At 38.4% G+C, this 16442-nt stretch overlaps 2 protein-coding genes across 4 annotated transcripts in view; one reads left to right on the forward strand and one right to left on the reverse strand.

Annotated features, from left to right (window-relative positions):
- Nucleotides 1-7025, forward strand: part of LOC138357648 (proprotein convertase subtilisin/kexin type 5-like) — a 37850-nt gene extending 30825 nt beyond the window's left edge. The window contains exon 2 of the mRNA XM_069314655.1: nt 6507-7025. Within this exon, the coding sequence (XP_069170756.1) occupies nt 6507-7025 (519 nt within the window). The remainder of the gene's footprint in view (nt 1-6506) is intronic.
- Nucleotides 1-16442, reverse strand: part of LOC123752355 (lachesin-like) — a 375643-nt gene that overhangs the window by 333253 nt on the left and 25948 nt on the right. The window lies entirely within an intron of this gene.

Here is a 16442-nt window from a genome sequence, read left to right on the forward strand (position 1 = left end):
TCTCTCTCTATCTCTCTCTCTCTCTCTCTCTCTCTCTCTCTCTCTCTCTCTCTCTCTCTCTCTCTCTCTCTCTCTCTCTACTAATAAAATAATAAAATAATAATAATAATAATAATAATAATAATAATAATAATAATAATAATAATAAAGCAATTATTAAAACGTTTAGTTGTAGATTATACTGATGGTGTTTTATTATAAACATCTTGAAATAAATGTTATTAACAACTTTCTCAATAATTTGATGAAAACTCTTTCCTTGTTCTCTGTTTAATTTATTAACAGCAACAGCACCAGCAGCAACAGCACCAAGAGCCTCAGAAGCAGCAGCAGCATCAGCAACAGCAGCAGCAGCAGCAACAGCAACAGCAGCAGCCGCAACAGCAGCAGCAACAGCAACAGCAGCAGCAGCAACAACAGTCCCCAGTACCACCACCACCACCACCAATATTTGTGAAAGTAATGACCATCAGGGCGACTTTCAAGATCTCCGAGATCGTAGATAAGGTCGATACGAGTGAGCTACATACCACCTATGCAAGACCAAAGCAAGAGTGTGCAACCCATGCCTGGAACCACGCTTTAAAATCACAAAATTAAATTAATGAATGTGCGCAGGCAACAAGACTGTTCCCAGAGCTTACATGGTTTAAATATGAAAGAAAGAGAATTTGACCTAACAACAAAGGGAGAAAGAAGAATCTGAGTTATATGCAAGACTCAAAGTGAGATTAACATGGAAGCAAAGAGGAGAGAGGTTTACGTAAATAAGCAACAGAGCGTAAGAACATAATTTCAACCTTGAGCTGTAGATCTGTCAAAGGGACATAAGGAAGCAATTTCACAGCGGGAAATCACTACATCAGAGCAGGCGATGAGTCACAATAACGTGGCTGAAGTAGGTTGACCAGACCACTCACTAGAAGGTGAAGGGACGACGACGTTTTGGTCCTTCAAGGACCATTCTCAAGTCGATTGTCGACTTGAGAATGGTCCAGGACGGACCGAAACGTAGTCGTCCCTTCACCTTCTAATGTCTGGTCAACACTCCATCAGACATCCGGTAAATGTGAAGTCGGGGCCCAGGAGCTGAAGTCAGCCACAGTAATACCTGGGATAATCAAACTCACGCGGTTGTGTACTTATGAAGGTTGATAATACATCTGTCACTCCTAAAATGACTCTTCAAGACTTCACATTCTTGCTACTGGTACCTGAGATCATATAAACGGTAACACAGTATTTCTTGTAAGTATTTTGCCTTTCCTCACAACAGTGCAGCAATAATAATGGTTGCACAGTCTGCAGAATGGCTGGCCTCGGCTATGTATAATTTCAGTGTGCGATATAATCCTGTTTTAAATATTGATGACGGGATTATTTCCATGAATTTTTTTTTTTTTGCATCCGCGAATAATCTAGGGTTTTTTTGGTTTCAAAATTATTTTCTGTGGGTTTCCTCTACGATAGATTGTGTTAGCGATATACTGTAACCTGAGTATGTTACGATTACTCCAGTGACATCCAACTTCTTGGAATGATCAGTAAAACAAAGGTCTTACTTCTTGCAGATCGATGTTCGATCCCCGACGGCCCAACTGGTTCAGCACCATTTCTTCCCTCCCACGTTTCCTAGATCCATAAGTTCAGAAATACCTTAAAATTGCTATATAATCCTACTGACAACATTTTCTCCTCATAATTAATCAATATTTCCGATTACATCTTAGTCAAATTAAGTTCCTAAAGCTAAGATTTGTAAATTTCCCAAAATCTTACAAGCAACTGTAATATATATATATATATATATATATATATATATATATATATATATATATATATATAAGTGAAAGCACTCCATTAAAAGATAGAGAGACGCATAAGCACGTACCGACGCGAACACACTAAAGTAGCAGACCAAAATCTAAATAATGCAGAAATTCGGTAGAATTTCTACCGAATACTTATCTCTATGCATTAGAGATAAATTTCTCTTTCAAGCGCCCACCCAAAAGAATAAGACAGTAACAATGAAACACTTAGAATGCACCGACTGGGTGGAACTCGAATCTGAAACGCATCACATTTGGTTCAACTGAATTTCTGAGTCATGTCCTTGGTCCTTTATGCCATGCATATCATTTTGTTTACACAGAAGGTATAGTTCTCAGTACAGATCCTCTAAATACGACAACAAACCGATCATGGAGGGAACACACAGCACCGTTCCTGTGCCAGGTAAGTCCACTACGGGCTCACCATAGCCCGTGCTACTTGCCCCGTTCCTGTGCCAGGTAAGTCCACTACGGGCTCACCATAGCCCGTGCTACTTGCCCCGTTCCTGTGCCAGGTAAGTCCACTACGGGCTCACCATAGCCCGTGATACTTGCCCCGTTCCTGTGCCAGGTAAGTCCACTACGGGCTCACCATAGCCCGTGATACTTGCCCCGTTCCTGTGCCAGGTAAGTCCACTACGGGCTCACCATAGCCCGTGATACTTGCCCCGTTCCTGTGCCAGGTAAGTCCACTACGGGCTCACCATAGCCCGTGATACTTGCCCCGTTCCTGTGCCAGGTAAGTCCACTACGGGCTCACCATAGCCCGTGCTACTTGGAACTTGTTCCGAGTAGCTGAATCTATAACAACAACAATAACCGATCATGGACTTTTCGAGATTATACAACAGGAAAATCATGGTTTTAGATGTCGCAAAAATAAAGTTCTAAAGAGCTACAATTAGTGTTTTAAAAGCTATGAGTGGAATCGAAAGTGAGAATGAAATAATCTAAATAAAATATATAAGAACTTTTGTATTATATACGACAATTGCACAAAACAGTTCCTTCTAAAATTTTGAGCAAAGTGTAATGCCAAAAAAGTGTTGGCACGCCACGGAAGAGCTTGGAATCGACACAGAAAACGGTTTACCAACAAATCTACCAGACTTATAAACACCCCAAAAATATCAAGATTAGAAGATATAAATATTTATTAGATATAGATATAAATATTTAGATATAAATTAGATATAAGATATTTAGATATAGATTAGATTATAAATATTTAGAGAGATTATAAATATTTATCTAACAAGATTAGATATAAATATTTAATAGGGCATAGGCTTTCGAATCCTGTGAAGGCTGGGACGGTATTGGTAGTACTCCATCTCTCTGCTCGCTCCTGTACACCCAGCAGTAATTGGAAACCTGAATGTAAACTGATATCTGGATAATGTTCCGAGAATAAATGTGGGATATGAGTTTACCATGACCTGTGGAAAGAAGAACTCTTTGCATTCAATTTAAAAATATATTTTTCGTGCAAACCTCACTTCCTACTCCTGTATATGTCAGGTGGAGAGTAAAAAGACGTAATCCAATTTATACAAAATAAAATAAGAGCAAAACATGCAAAATAAGTTTCGTATCATGTCGTTGGATCAGTGTACAAAGCATCCGGTATGAAATTTGACGTAAATTTATCAAAGAAAAAGATTTTATTATACCAAACATATATCCAGCCGTATATTTCCTCAAGAACGGAAGGTTTAACAGGCGTAGGACCCGAAAGTTAATATGATTCACGCCGTTCCTGATTCATATCAATGACATGACCGAGGACATAGAAGCTGACATGTCAATGTTTGCTGGCGACGCGAAACTGATCAAACAAACAAAACTATGAAGATCATCGTTTTGATCATAGTTGAAGATCATCACAATCGACTTGAGAATGGTCCAGGACGGACCGAAACGTCTTCGTGTGCCTTCACCTTCTAGTGTGTGGTCTGGCCAACAAAACTATGAAGACTGTGGACTGTCTCATAGTGACCTGGACAAACTAAGGATCAAACTAGATCTAAGAGATTGCCACTTGGCTTCTCCCAGCTGGTACACGGGGATGAGACAGGGATCGGGAATGGGGAGACCGCAGGACCACTACACGGTGAAGGGGAAAACAATTGCTTGAGCAAGAAAGTAGAATGGAACTATCAGGGGAAAGCGCCAAGCCATTACGACTGTATCCTGACGCCTTCCAAGTACTATAAGGGTTTAGGGTGGGACTTGGCGAAGGAATTGTGCCCAACCACTTAGACGGTTGGGGGATTAAACGCCGACCTGCATGCAGCAAGACCGTCGCTCTACCGTCCAGCCTAAGTGGCTGGTACGCGAGAAAATAGAACAAATCTGGCAATAGGCATAATTCTCATATGCCTGCACTCGGAGGTCAACATTATCAGGAACGACTGATAAAACGACATATGCTCAAGGCTCTATAGTCGCCTATCATTCATGTAACCTTGAGAAGCTGGCAAAGAAAGCCTTCAGAACGCAATGAACTATCTTTGTTACACCAGCAATAGAAAGCGTTGCCACAGTGCCCCCCCAAAAAGTTCATAAATCAAAACTAAAGAAAGGTCTTAAGCGACGGTATCTAAAGGTTAGAAGCTGGGCTATGAGAAGAGAATAAAATGAAATGTTTAGCATAAACATTATTAGAACGAGAGTAACGGAAACCAAAAATTTAGACGCGCCATTGGGACGTAAGAAGGAACTTCCGAGAGCAAGAACAAGCGGAGGAGAGAAAACAAAGCTAAAAAACACACAAAAAAGGTCGGAAGCCACAGGAAAATAGACGACCGACCACTGGAAATCAGAGCCCAGGAGCTGATGCTCGCCCTGCAATCACATAAGTATACACAAACACACAAGAGAGCCAGAATAACAATAATTAAGCCAAACGACGCGGCTCACGGTTCAATACTCCTGTGACCTCAAAAACTGATTTCAATCCAGGGATTTGAAAGCAATCAAGTGTGTGTGGTCACGCGGACACGGAGAGTGACCCCTTTGTATCAGTGAAGAGGGGCGCTGTGTCCTCTGTATCAATGAAGAGGGGCGCTGTGACCCCTTTGTATTAGTGAAAAGGGGCGCTGTGACTCCTCTGTATCAGTGAAGAGGGACGCTTTGGCTCCTCTGTATCAGTGAAGAGGGGGCGCTGTGACCCCCTATGACCCCTCTGTATCAATGAAGAGCGGTGCTGTGGCCGTATGCAGGGCTGGACGGTAAGGGACGTGGAGGAGACTGAGAGAAAAGTAAGGTGTAGAGTACTGATATAAAGAAACCTCAGGCTAAAATAAGGCGTGGGAGGAAAACGGTTGGGCAGGGAAGAGAGTGAGCGGATGTAGGTGGTCATGCAGGTGTGTAGATGAACGATATAAAGTCATACGACAAACTGGAGTAATCTTACGGGCTCACCATAACCCGTGCTACATGGAACTTTTTGATCCCAGTAGCTGAATCTAAAACAATTGGAGAAAAGGCTGGACGAAAGAAGTCGTGCCGGAGAGCAAGGATAGAGGTGGAGCGAGGATCGAGGCAGGGCTAGAGGCATTGGAGGATGACAGCAGACAGGTGTGGGGGACAGACATGGAGTGATGATTGCATAGCTGTCCATCATTCTCGTCAGACACTCATTAATCAACGAGACTAAAGACAAACACATCATCACACACCAGCTTCTCTATCACACGCACATGATTAGTAATCGTCTTAATTTTTAAAATATTAGTACAATTAAAAATATTAGTGCCCAATATAATCACACAAATGACATGAGAAAATATTATGCAGGTCATATAATGGGCTCGACCTCGCGTCCCTGTACTCACCTAATTAATGATTTAAGTAAATTTTGCATAATAGATCAACGAAGGACATAATTACCCACTCAGTATTAACTGAGCATTAATGACGATTTGAAACGCTAATAACGAAAGCACACGCTAATTTCACACTGTCAATATACAGTGAAAATAACATGCTTTGGTATAATGAAATTAAGCCCAAATTCGCAGTGTAGCCTTGTGAACGTGTCTAGTTATAGCGGAATGTTCCACTGGTTATACCTTTGGTTATATCATTGGAAATAATGTTGTTTATACCTTTGATTATACACTTAAGGGATAATGTTAGTTATTTCAAATGGTTATAACATTTCTTCTGACATATTTTATATCATCGGTTATATTATTACACCATTTCTGACTTCATTGGTTATATCATCGGTTATATTATTACACCATTTCTGACTTCATTGGTTATATCATCGGTATATAAATCTCAAAAATCAAGAGTGATTCTACATATAAGAAAATATAATACAGGATACTTGAATATTAACTCGTGACCCATGCACAATCATGTATTGAAAATATTACTTGCAGTCATGAAATAGATACCAAAATACACTTACAATACGTTGCAAGATATGTATAGGAGTCCTTGCAATGTTCATGTATGATAACGAATTGCTGAGACTACACTGATTGTCATGAGGGTTACACTGACTTTGGGGGTTGTTACACTGATTGTGAGGAATGTTACACTGATTGTGAGGAGTGTTATACTGATTGTGAGAAGTGTTATACTGATTGTGAGAAGTGTTATACTGATTGTGAGGAGTGTTATACTGATTGTGAGGAGTGTTACACTGATTGTTAGGAGCGTTACACTGATTGTGAGGAGTGTTACACTGACTGTGAGGAGTGTTACACTGATTGCGAGGAGTGTTATACTGATTGTGAGGAGTGTTACACTGATTGTGAGAAATGTTACACTGATTGCAAGGAGCGTTATACTGATTGTGAGGAGTGTTATACTGATTGTGAGAAGTATTACACTGATTGTGAGGAGTGTTATACTGATTGTGAGGAGTGTTACACTGATTGTGAGGAGTGTTACACTGATTGTGAGGAGTGTTACACTGACTGTGAGGAGTGTTATACTGATTGTGAGAAGTGTTATACTAATTGTGAGAAGTGCTACACTGATTGTGAGGAGTCTTACACTGATTGTGAGAAATGTTACACTGATTGCAAGGAGTGTTATACTGATTGTGAGGAGTGTTATACTGATTGTGAGGAGTGTTATACTGATTGTGAGGAGTGTTACACTGTGAGGACTGTTAGTGTCAGAAGTGCTACACTGTTACGACTGTTACACTGGCTGTCAATCGTGTGACATAAATTCGTCACATTTGTTTCATGGGTCTTGAAATTTAAACAACACTGATAACTATTTAACCTGTTAATCTCTGCTTAAAATGTTAACATTTCAGGTTTACATAATGCTATATCAGTATACATCTTAGGATATAATTCCACACATGTGGGTTTGTGAAATTTCTTTCTGTGAAAAGTCTTTCGCACTCACCTGAGTGGTTTATTAGACCTTGAGATCTAAGTCTCTTCCTAACCACACACTCAGACTTTGACAAAGCACTCAGGAGAGTGCGAAAGACTTGGTGTAAATTACTTACAATAATTTCACAAACACACAAGTGTTGGATTTTATCCTATGTTATTATGTTTGTGTGAAGACATTGCCATTACTTAATATACATCTCGTTAAATTAGCGCTGCTTTACTTAGTTAAATTACAATTAGTATAAAATACAACTAATTATTGCAAGCAAAATAATATTGTCTAATTAAAAAAAAATCCGAAGCCTTTTCATCTTTACATAAAATTATGCATAACGAGCCACAGAAATTGAAATAAATTGTATGAATGACATAACAACTCCTCCGCGAGAAGCACTTCGTCAATTCTTAACGCGTCAACTTAAGAAATCGTCTATATTTTCGATATAATGATCTTTTCACATTCCAGTAACATAATATCCCAATGTGAATGGACACAACTTTGTGCTCGTAATAATTTATTCTTAGAAAAAATAATAAATGGGGTTTCAAGGTCAGAAATTATGCAAGGTTTAATTTGAAATCTCTCACACTGTTAGGTACCAGTCAGTGGTCGATGCTATACACAAGTGAATGATACAGAGTTGATCAATAGTGACCACTAACAATCACAATAGTGACCACTCACAATCACAATAGTGACCACTCACGATTGTGAACACTCACAATCGTCAACGAGGTGTTGGGAGACGTAGAGGGACTCCATCCAAGCACTCTCAGTAATTTGCAAATTATTTTTATGCCCCCCAACACTCCAACAGAGATGACACGAGGAAATAACACATTACTCGCTCAGCCTTTCACAAGAGTGTGAGCTTATTTAGCATCGTATTTTCTTAGTATGAAACATGTACACAATTCAAATAAATTATACTATACATGGGGGCCTGACAGCTGAGTGAACAGCGCACGGGATTCGTAGTCCTAAGGTTCCGGGTTTGATCTCTGGTGGAGGCGGAAACAAATGGGCAATGGGCAGAGTTTCTTTCACCAAGTCCCGGGATTCGGAGTCCCCTAGGACTACGAATCGCGAGCGTGTGTGTGTGTGTGTGTGTGTGTGTGTGTGTGTGTGTGTGTGTGTGTGTGTGTGTGTGTGTGTGTGTGTGTGTGTGTGAGTGTGTCACAAAGGTGATGTAGTCATCCTCGTAACGAACAATTCTAAGAGAGTTACTCAGAAGTAGAACAAAGGTGCCAATGGGGCATATGTCTTCGTGGATGAGTATAACATGGATGACGAGTACCGTACACAACGGTATTATGGAGCCGCAAGGACACACACATTACCGTAAAGGAGTTTACCTGAAGATAAGAAAAGTGGCAAAAGGTGGAGGAGTATACCTTCATATTAAGGTGCCCAAGAGAGGAATAACTGCGCATAAGGTAGATATATATATATATATACCAATGGGGTCTATGTCGTCACACACATATTACAAAGAGACTGGAGCTTCCCTTTCACACAAATAGGCTCCGTTAACGGGGATTGTTAACAACAATTGCAAGAGGTGACGAGTCTTGCCTCAGAACCTGGATTCCAGTAACAATGGTCCGAATGTGTCCTTCCACAATGGCTGTTGTCAATCAGATTCTAACCGTTGTTTTGAGCGCAAATTACGTGGTAAACTTAGCTCATGCGCAGGAGACAGTGAACAAGACTATGAAATCAGTCAACGAATGTTTATTATATCAAGAGACAAGTTCTGAACATTGATCAAATTATGAGTCAGGTTCACATTAATAACATTACGAGTCTGGTTTTGAACATTGATAATATCAAGAGTAGGTTCTGGATATTTATAACTAGAGGGTGTATCCGGCTTTGTCTAGGTCTCTTTCCCCCCTTCTCTCTCTCCCTCTCTACCCCCACTCTCTCAACTTTCTTCCACTTTCACCTTTCTCCTCCAACATTTCCCCTCTCCTTCTCTCCGCCTCACTGCCCTCTCCACCTTTCGCCCCCGTCTCTGCCATATCTTCCCTCTCCTTCTCTCTCTCTCTGAATTACGGGCTCACCATAGCCCGTGCCACATGGACAGTTCGTTCTCAGTAGCTAAATCTTTAACAACAACAATCTCTCTCTCTCTCTCTCTCTCTCTCTCTCTCTCTCTCTCTCTCTCTCTCTCTCTCTCTCTCTCTCTCTCTCTCTCTCTCTCTCTCTTCCCCCTTCCCCCTCGGCCATTTTCTCATAAAATTTAATCTTAATATTACGAAGCACGAAGATACTACTGAACACTACGGAAAACACATCACTAATTTCAGACTTCACTTCATGAAAATTGCATGGGAGGGGGGTCGCTATAGCTGACGATATTTCTTAAAAAGTGACACTGGGGCCGACCGCGTCTGTTCTATGACGCTCGCATATCCTATTATTTATCTTGGAAAGTTGGGTGAGGCCCCAAGCATGTGAAATCTAATCTCGGAGAGACATTCTATTTTATATATAAATGATATGTTCTGTACATTGATAATAATATTAAAAGTTTAGAAAAATGTGTACTATTACTAGCCAAACAATGTTCTGAACGTTGATAACCACAATTATTAAAAACTTAAAGACAATTAAAGATTATGGCCTAATTACCTTTATGAATCATAATCAGAAATTCAATTACCACCACGAGTCAAGCTCTAAATGCTAATTATTTTTCATGAATCCTGGTGTGAATGTCCCTTACCTGGACTCTGATTACCTCCCCCGCCGAGTCCTGCACCTCATCCATCATGAGTCAGGTCCTGCACCTCATCCTTCATGAGTCTGGTCATGTATCTCACCCTTCGTGAGTCAGGTCACGTACCTCACCCTTCGTGAGTCAGGTCACGCACGTCACACTTCGTGAGCCTAGTCCTGCACCTCATCCTTCATGAGTCAGGTCTTGTACCTCACCCTTGATGAGTCAGATCCTGTACCTCACCCTTGATGAGTCAGATCCTGTACCTCACCCTTGATGAGTCAGATCCTGTACCTCACCCTTGATGAGTCAGATCCTGTACCTCACCCTTCGTGAGTCAGGTTATGAACCTTGAGTATCCTTTAAGAGACAAGTTCTAAACTTAATTGTAGATAAAATTATTTTCAAATACGAAAATTTTGCTTTTCAAATATAAGACTTCAAATTCATCCTTTGTATTGATTTCACAATTCAGTCTTTCAAGTATAAGACTTTAGATTTTGCTTTCCTAATGGGCGATTCCAAAGTTTACCTTCATAATGGAAGGCTTCAAGTTATGTTTACTGCATTACTAATGTGTTCCTGAGAAGCCCTGGAGGTCAGATTAACTATGAACAAATTCTCCATTTTTAATGGTCGACTTCAAGCAATGCTAAGCTTACTCACATAAAAATATATAAGAACTATGCAAGACAGACTAACATATTTTTATAATGATATTTTTTTAATGATGTTCTTTGAGGTTTATAAAATACATTAATTTGAGATTTAGATCTAATTCTAAATGACAGACAAAAGACAAAAAAAATAGCTATACAATAACAAATGTATTGATTCTTATTTCAATGTTATTATTTTTATAAATATGTTAGTGATTAGGTCTTTGGCCAGCGCTGGAAATCAGGGGCCAGATTCACGAAGCAGTTACGCAAGTACTTACGAATGTGTACATCTTTCCTCAATCTTTGACGGTTTTTGTTATATTTATTAAACAGTTTACAAGCATGAAAACTTCCCAATCAACTGTTGTTATTGTTATAAACAGCCTCCTGGTGCTTCGGAGCTCATTAACTGTTTGATAATTGTAAACAAAGCCGTCAAAGATTGAGAAAAGATGTACAGGTTCCTAAGTGCTTGCTTAACTGCTTCGTGAATCTGGCCCCAGGGCTATTGAGCTCATTACAGCTTCATCATAGCCACGACAACTCATCTGCTCACTTATTTTTGTAATGAGACTTTCCGTTTTGTAAACACATTGCTAATAAATCGATTTGCTTTCAAAAGATTTCAAGACAATTACTGCATTGATGTTATCATTGTTGCTATTACTATACAGCTGCTATTACTACAGCTGCTACTGAAACTTCTGCTGCTATTACTATGTATATAGTTGCTATTGGCACCATTGCTTCCATCAACTACTGTTCCTAGTATCATTATTAATGCTAATATTATTATTACAACTTTCCATTACGGTCACTCATCACTAGTCATGGCTGCCATCACTCATCACAGGCGGTGATGATCTAACTCTTCAGCTGCCATAGAGATTATAATCAATCATCAATCGCCATTATGTATAATCACTGCCAGAATTTAATGACCTAGAGCAAATAGCACTCTTCTGTGAGAGGAAAAAAAAACAGCAAATAATAGAACCGAGAAGTGAATTTTTTTCCTATGTAAAAAAAAATCGCTAATGAGGTAGCGGGAAAATGAAGACAATTATCCCATCACTGCAAATTTACCTTCGTTTTACCTGGATTAAAATTACACCTGTCCCGGGGCAAGTGCCGGTGAAATATTTTCCATTACGTTCGATAATATGTAAGTGAGGCAGTAAAGCACCTGAGCGAGTTGTAATCAATGCAAGGGGCCGGCATTTTGCAACATCATTAACATAAATTTGCATATAATCTAGTTGGACACAAACACCTGTTAAACATGCCATCGCTACACCCGTTGCTGACGCAACAAGAGGAGTCCTCAGCATTTGTGTTTTGGACAGGAAAAACAGCTGCGTGATGCTCTATCGGCGTCACTGTTCGGAACGGCGTGCTGTCTTGACAGGAAGAACAGCTGCGTAACGATTCGTTGATGTCTGTCTCGTGTGCCGGACGCCCAAAAATGAATCATTCATCACAAATCAATTAAGCAAAATATCCATAAACTTGATCATTAATGAATAAAAACGGGTAAGTTAATCGAGCAATCATCATTTATATTTACGATCTCTTAGAGTATATGAAGATTTGTACACACACACTTGACCTCTCAATTTTAACTAAAGTTGAAAACACTTCGTTGATGCTCCTAGTTGACTTTCCAAGCTTTAGAATGCTTCCCATTGACTATCCAAGCAAAAATATTCTCAAGTCTATTCGATGGAATAGACTTGAGAATGGTCCAGGACGGACCGAAACGTCGTCGTCTCTTCACCTTCTAGTGGGTGGTCTGGTCAACGTGTGTTCTATCTTAATCATTATAATAGTGAAAACAGATCAGGTTCACTGTATAGCAAAAAATTTGACTAACAACATTAAGATACATAAATTGCTGGATAACACGAAGGAATTTGAAATAGATGACGTGAACACTTATTTCTCACGCCAAATTAAGTCCTCTGATTAAGTTGATGAATTTATTAACAAATATGGTGCCTAACTACACAAAAAAGAACGTGTTCGAATGATTTAATTTGGTTGACATCCTTTCCAGGTTTCATTGACATCGTATTTCACAAATGCATGGAATACGACAATAAAATTATTTATATTATCATTGCAGTACCCGGTGATGTAGTGGTTAACACATGCCCTCGCACGCGAGATGATCTGGGTTCGAATCCCTGCATAAAAGAATGATTGTACTCTGATCCTTTAATTTCAGTTGAAATTGGGTTGATCTGGATGTAAAACTGTTAATGGATCGTGTTCTAGGTACACGATATCGCCGACTTAACTAACCTATTCTAGTCTCTTGTCCAAGGTAGCGTAAATTTAAACTATATATTAGACGCATAATTTATAAATAAAATAATTATTACACCTGCATTTTATCTCTGTTATCTGCGTTATCTAAACTATTTCTACCTAACTCAGTGCACTTATCTCACCGCATGACTAATGCCATACATTAGTTCCAATAGCGGGTGACACAGGTCGAACTGGTGCCAGGTTAGGTGACACAGGTCCCACTGGTGCCAGGTTAGGTGACACAGGTCCTCCAGTGGTACCAAATCTGGTGACACAGGTCCCGAGTGCCAGGTTAGGTGACACAGGTCCCACTGGTGCCAGGTTAGGTGACACAGGTCCCACTGGTGCCATATAAGGTGACACATGTCCTCCACTGGTACCAAATCTGGTGACACAGGTCCCAAGTGCCAAGATATCTTCAGTTGTGATGCCACAAAAGTTATACAATATAAAAGCCTCTGTTCAACTTTTGTTCCAACCTTATGAAAACCTCGGGTGTAAATAACAAAAAAAAAAGCTTATGCAGGCAGAGTGCCTGAATCTGCTTCCATTTCAAACATTTAGTTTCAGAACACACTATGTAAATTTTCTAGTCGTACAAAGTGAATAAAATATAAACTATCTTTCACGGAAAGTTAAGTTTGTTTGTAGTTCAGCTCTGTTTGTTTGTAACTCAGTCAAGTTTGTTCGTTATGTTCAGAGCTGAACACGATGAACACAGTGAAGGTGATAACGAACACAACAACAGTGACGATAAACGTATTTAATAAAGAGTATCGTTAATAATAATAATATGTAATAACGGTAAATAATAGCCACATCAATTATTATTGACCCCAGCATACAGCAGGCTTTATAATAATTATTTTTTAGTTTAAATTGTTCATTTTACAATCAGTTTTATACTTGATTTAATGGTAAAAGTCACTGACTTTCTCTTCCCCTCCCTCTCTCTCATTCTCTCTAGCTCTCCCTCCATGTCTCCTCTTCTCCCTCACTCCCTACCCCCCCCCCCCACTCTCACCCTCCTCCTCACTTCTCCATTTGCTGTTGCCCAAATGCTTGTACTTCTCTTAACACTCGGTATATACACACTCAGGCGAAGTTGAGAAGATTAACTCATCGTGGATGCTGGAATTAGAGAAGAGTAATCAGTTGTCTCCGCTACGGTGCATCGAACCCCCCCGCTCCTCTCATAGCGAGCGCCCGAGCGCTACCACTAAGCCACCGGGGCCCAAATAAGCGACCAAACTAGTGACGTTTCGTCCATGTAAAGGAACGGTGTACAGTGATTAATATTCAGATTTCGTAATGAAATTTCGTATATTATATATGTGTGTGAGTGTTTATATATTTATGCAACAATGATCACAAACAATGTTCCAAGTATGCAGAATAACCATTGTGAAAAATAAATGAAGGCTTGGCTAAGTCGAAAACTCTAAGCTGTTAACCTTTAAATTTTCACTGCGGTTATTCTGCACTATATATATATATATATATATATATATATATATATATATATATATATATATATATATATATATATATATATATATATATATATATATATATATATACATATATATATATATATATATACATATATATATATATATATATATATATATATATATATATATATATATATATATATATATATATATATATATATATATATATATATATATATATATATATGCTATTATTATCGTTGTCAATTCATGCTTACCACTACATACAATTTATTATGAATGAATTAATTCAAAATATAATTACTACTGGTATATTAGTATCGTGAAGGTGATTGAAGGTATAAAAATTGCAATCACCAATTCAACCTTACTTATCATTCAGGCATGAACAAAACATTTTAAGCTTAAAAAAAAGTGATTTCTCTAAACCAACATCAACATCCTTCTACAGTCTCGCGTCACCTTAAATAATAAAGTCCCATTACTCTTACAGGACCTCTGGTCCTGTGTGACACTCACAAGGTCTGTCAGCGCCACGAATAATGCAATACCCTCTCTTAATCCCCCCTTAAAATATAAAATTCCATTACTCAAGATTACTTCTCAATATGATAAAGGTTTCAGCTTATTGGTTTGGTGTCGGGCTTATCAAGGGTTATCAACCTCTCAGAGGTTGATGACCCTTAAACCCATCAACCTCTGGTGGATGATGAGCCTTTTAAAGGGCCGGGAGTACAAAAATTCTACATTCATTGTCGAGAACTTAATTTTTCTGCATTTACAGGATTTTTATCTTTCAGGCAATACAGAAACTGCAGTTTCAGAGCAATTCTTACCATTTTTACATATTATGTGCAACGTTCTTAGTTCTAAGGTTCCATTCCTGTCGTTTATTTATAAACCCATGACTTTGCGAGTTATAAATTTTTGCGTCTAAATTTTGCGCATATTTTGAAAGCCACATTGACTTATTTTTTTTACAGTAAACTATACACTCAACATTCTAAAGCATTTAAAATTAATAATATATGCCATTCTGAACCCATAATGAATAAAATAAAAATTGGTGAAATTTTAAATTAGTTTAATTAATTTGAAATTATGAAATTTTAATTTTTTAATATATTTTTGTTTTCCCTGTTCATATTTTAATATTGATCCATTAGGAAACGTTGGAGCATTTACCATGAAGATTATGCACAACAAATCTGAGATTGAAGATGATTAATTGAGATGATTAATAAAAAATTAATTAATTGATCAACCGGCCCCTTAAGGCTACCGCTATTGCTTAATAACCAACCATTAAGTATTCTTTTAAGTACTGAATTTAATCCAGGGAAGAAACTATCAGCAGAAAGCGGCAAGCCATTAAGACTTTATAGCACATAGAAGTGAGTCAGGATAAGGATTTGGGATGGGACGGTGGGCAAGGAATGGTGCCCAAACATTTCGATTGGTCGGGGGATTGAACGCTGACCTGCATGCAGCACGAGACCGTCGCTCTACCATCCAGCCTAAAGTAAAAGTTTCAGTGTATATGCACCAAGAAGTACAGTACACTTTTCAGTGTACTGAAACATCCCCTGTGATTATTGGTCGGTTTATGTGTTCAGTTTTAATGATAAATATCACGCTGGTTTTATCTTTTATAGAAATTCTATATAAACTCTTTTTATTTCTCATATTTAATATAGCTTTATAACCCGAGCATTAATGTATTTCTTTGTCTCTAGTTCTCATCAGGAAACTGGGGGAAGTTAACAATTAAAGTTTTATTAGCATTAAATTGCTAACTGACAGATTTTAATTAAATCCAAATCTTTATTTTATCCCAAACGATATATTTTGTTAACTTAGTGGGGTAAGATTCGTCTTTCACAACTACAGTAAGATTTTTATACCTGAGATTTGTTAATTAGATTTTTCCTATTGAACTTATAATTTTAATTAATTATATTTTTATAATAAAAACCTTTACTAGAAGAAAATATTTGTTTATTATGATAACCTTTTTTTATCAGTCTTAGGTATCCATATCTTCAGGAACCACTTT

The sequence above is a fragment of the Procambarus clarkii genome, chromosome 7 (genome assembly GCF_040958095.1).
Source record: "Procambarus clarkii isolate CNS0578487 chromosome 7, FALCON_Pclarkii_2.0, whole genome shotgun sequence".
Taxonomy (NCBI): domain Eukaryota; kingdom Metazoa; phylum Arthropoda; class Malacostraca; order Decapoda; family Cambaridae; genus Procambarus; species Procambarus clarkii.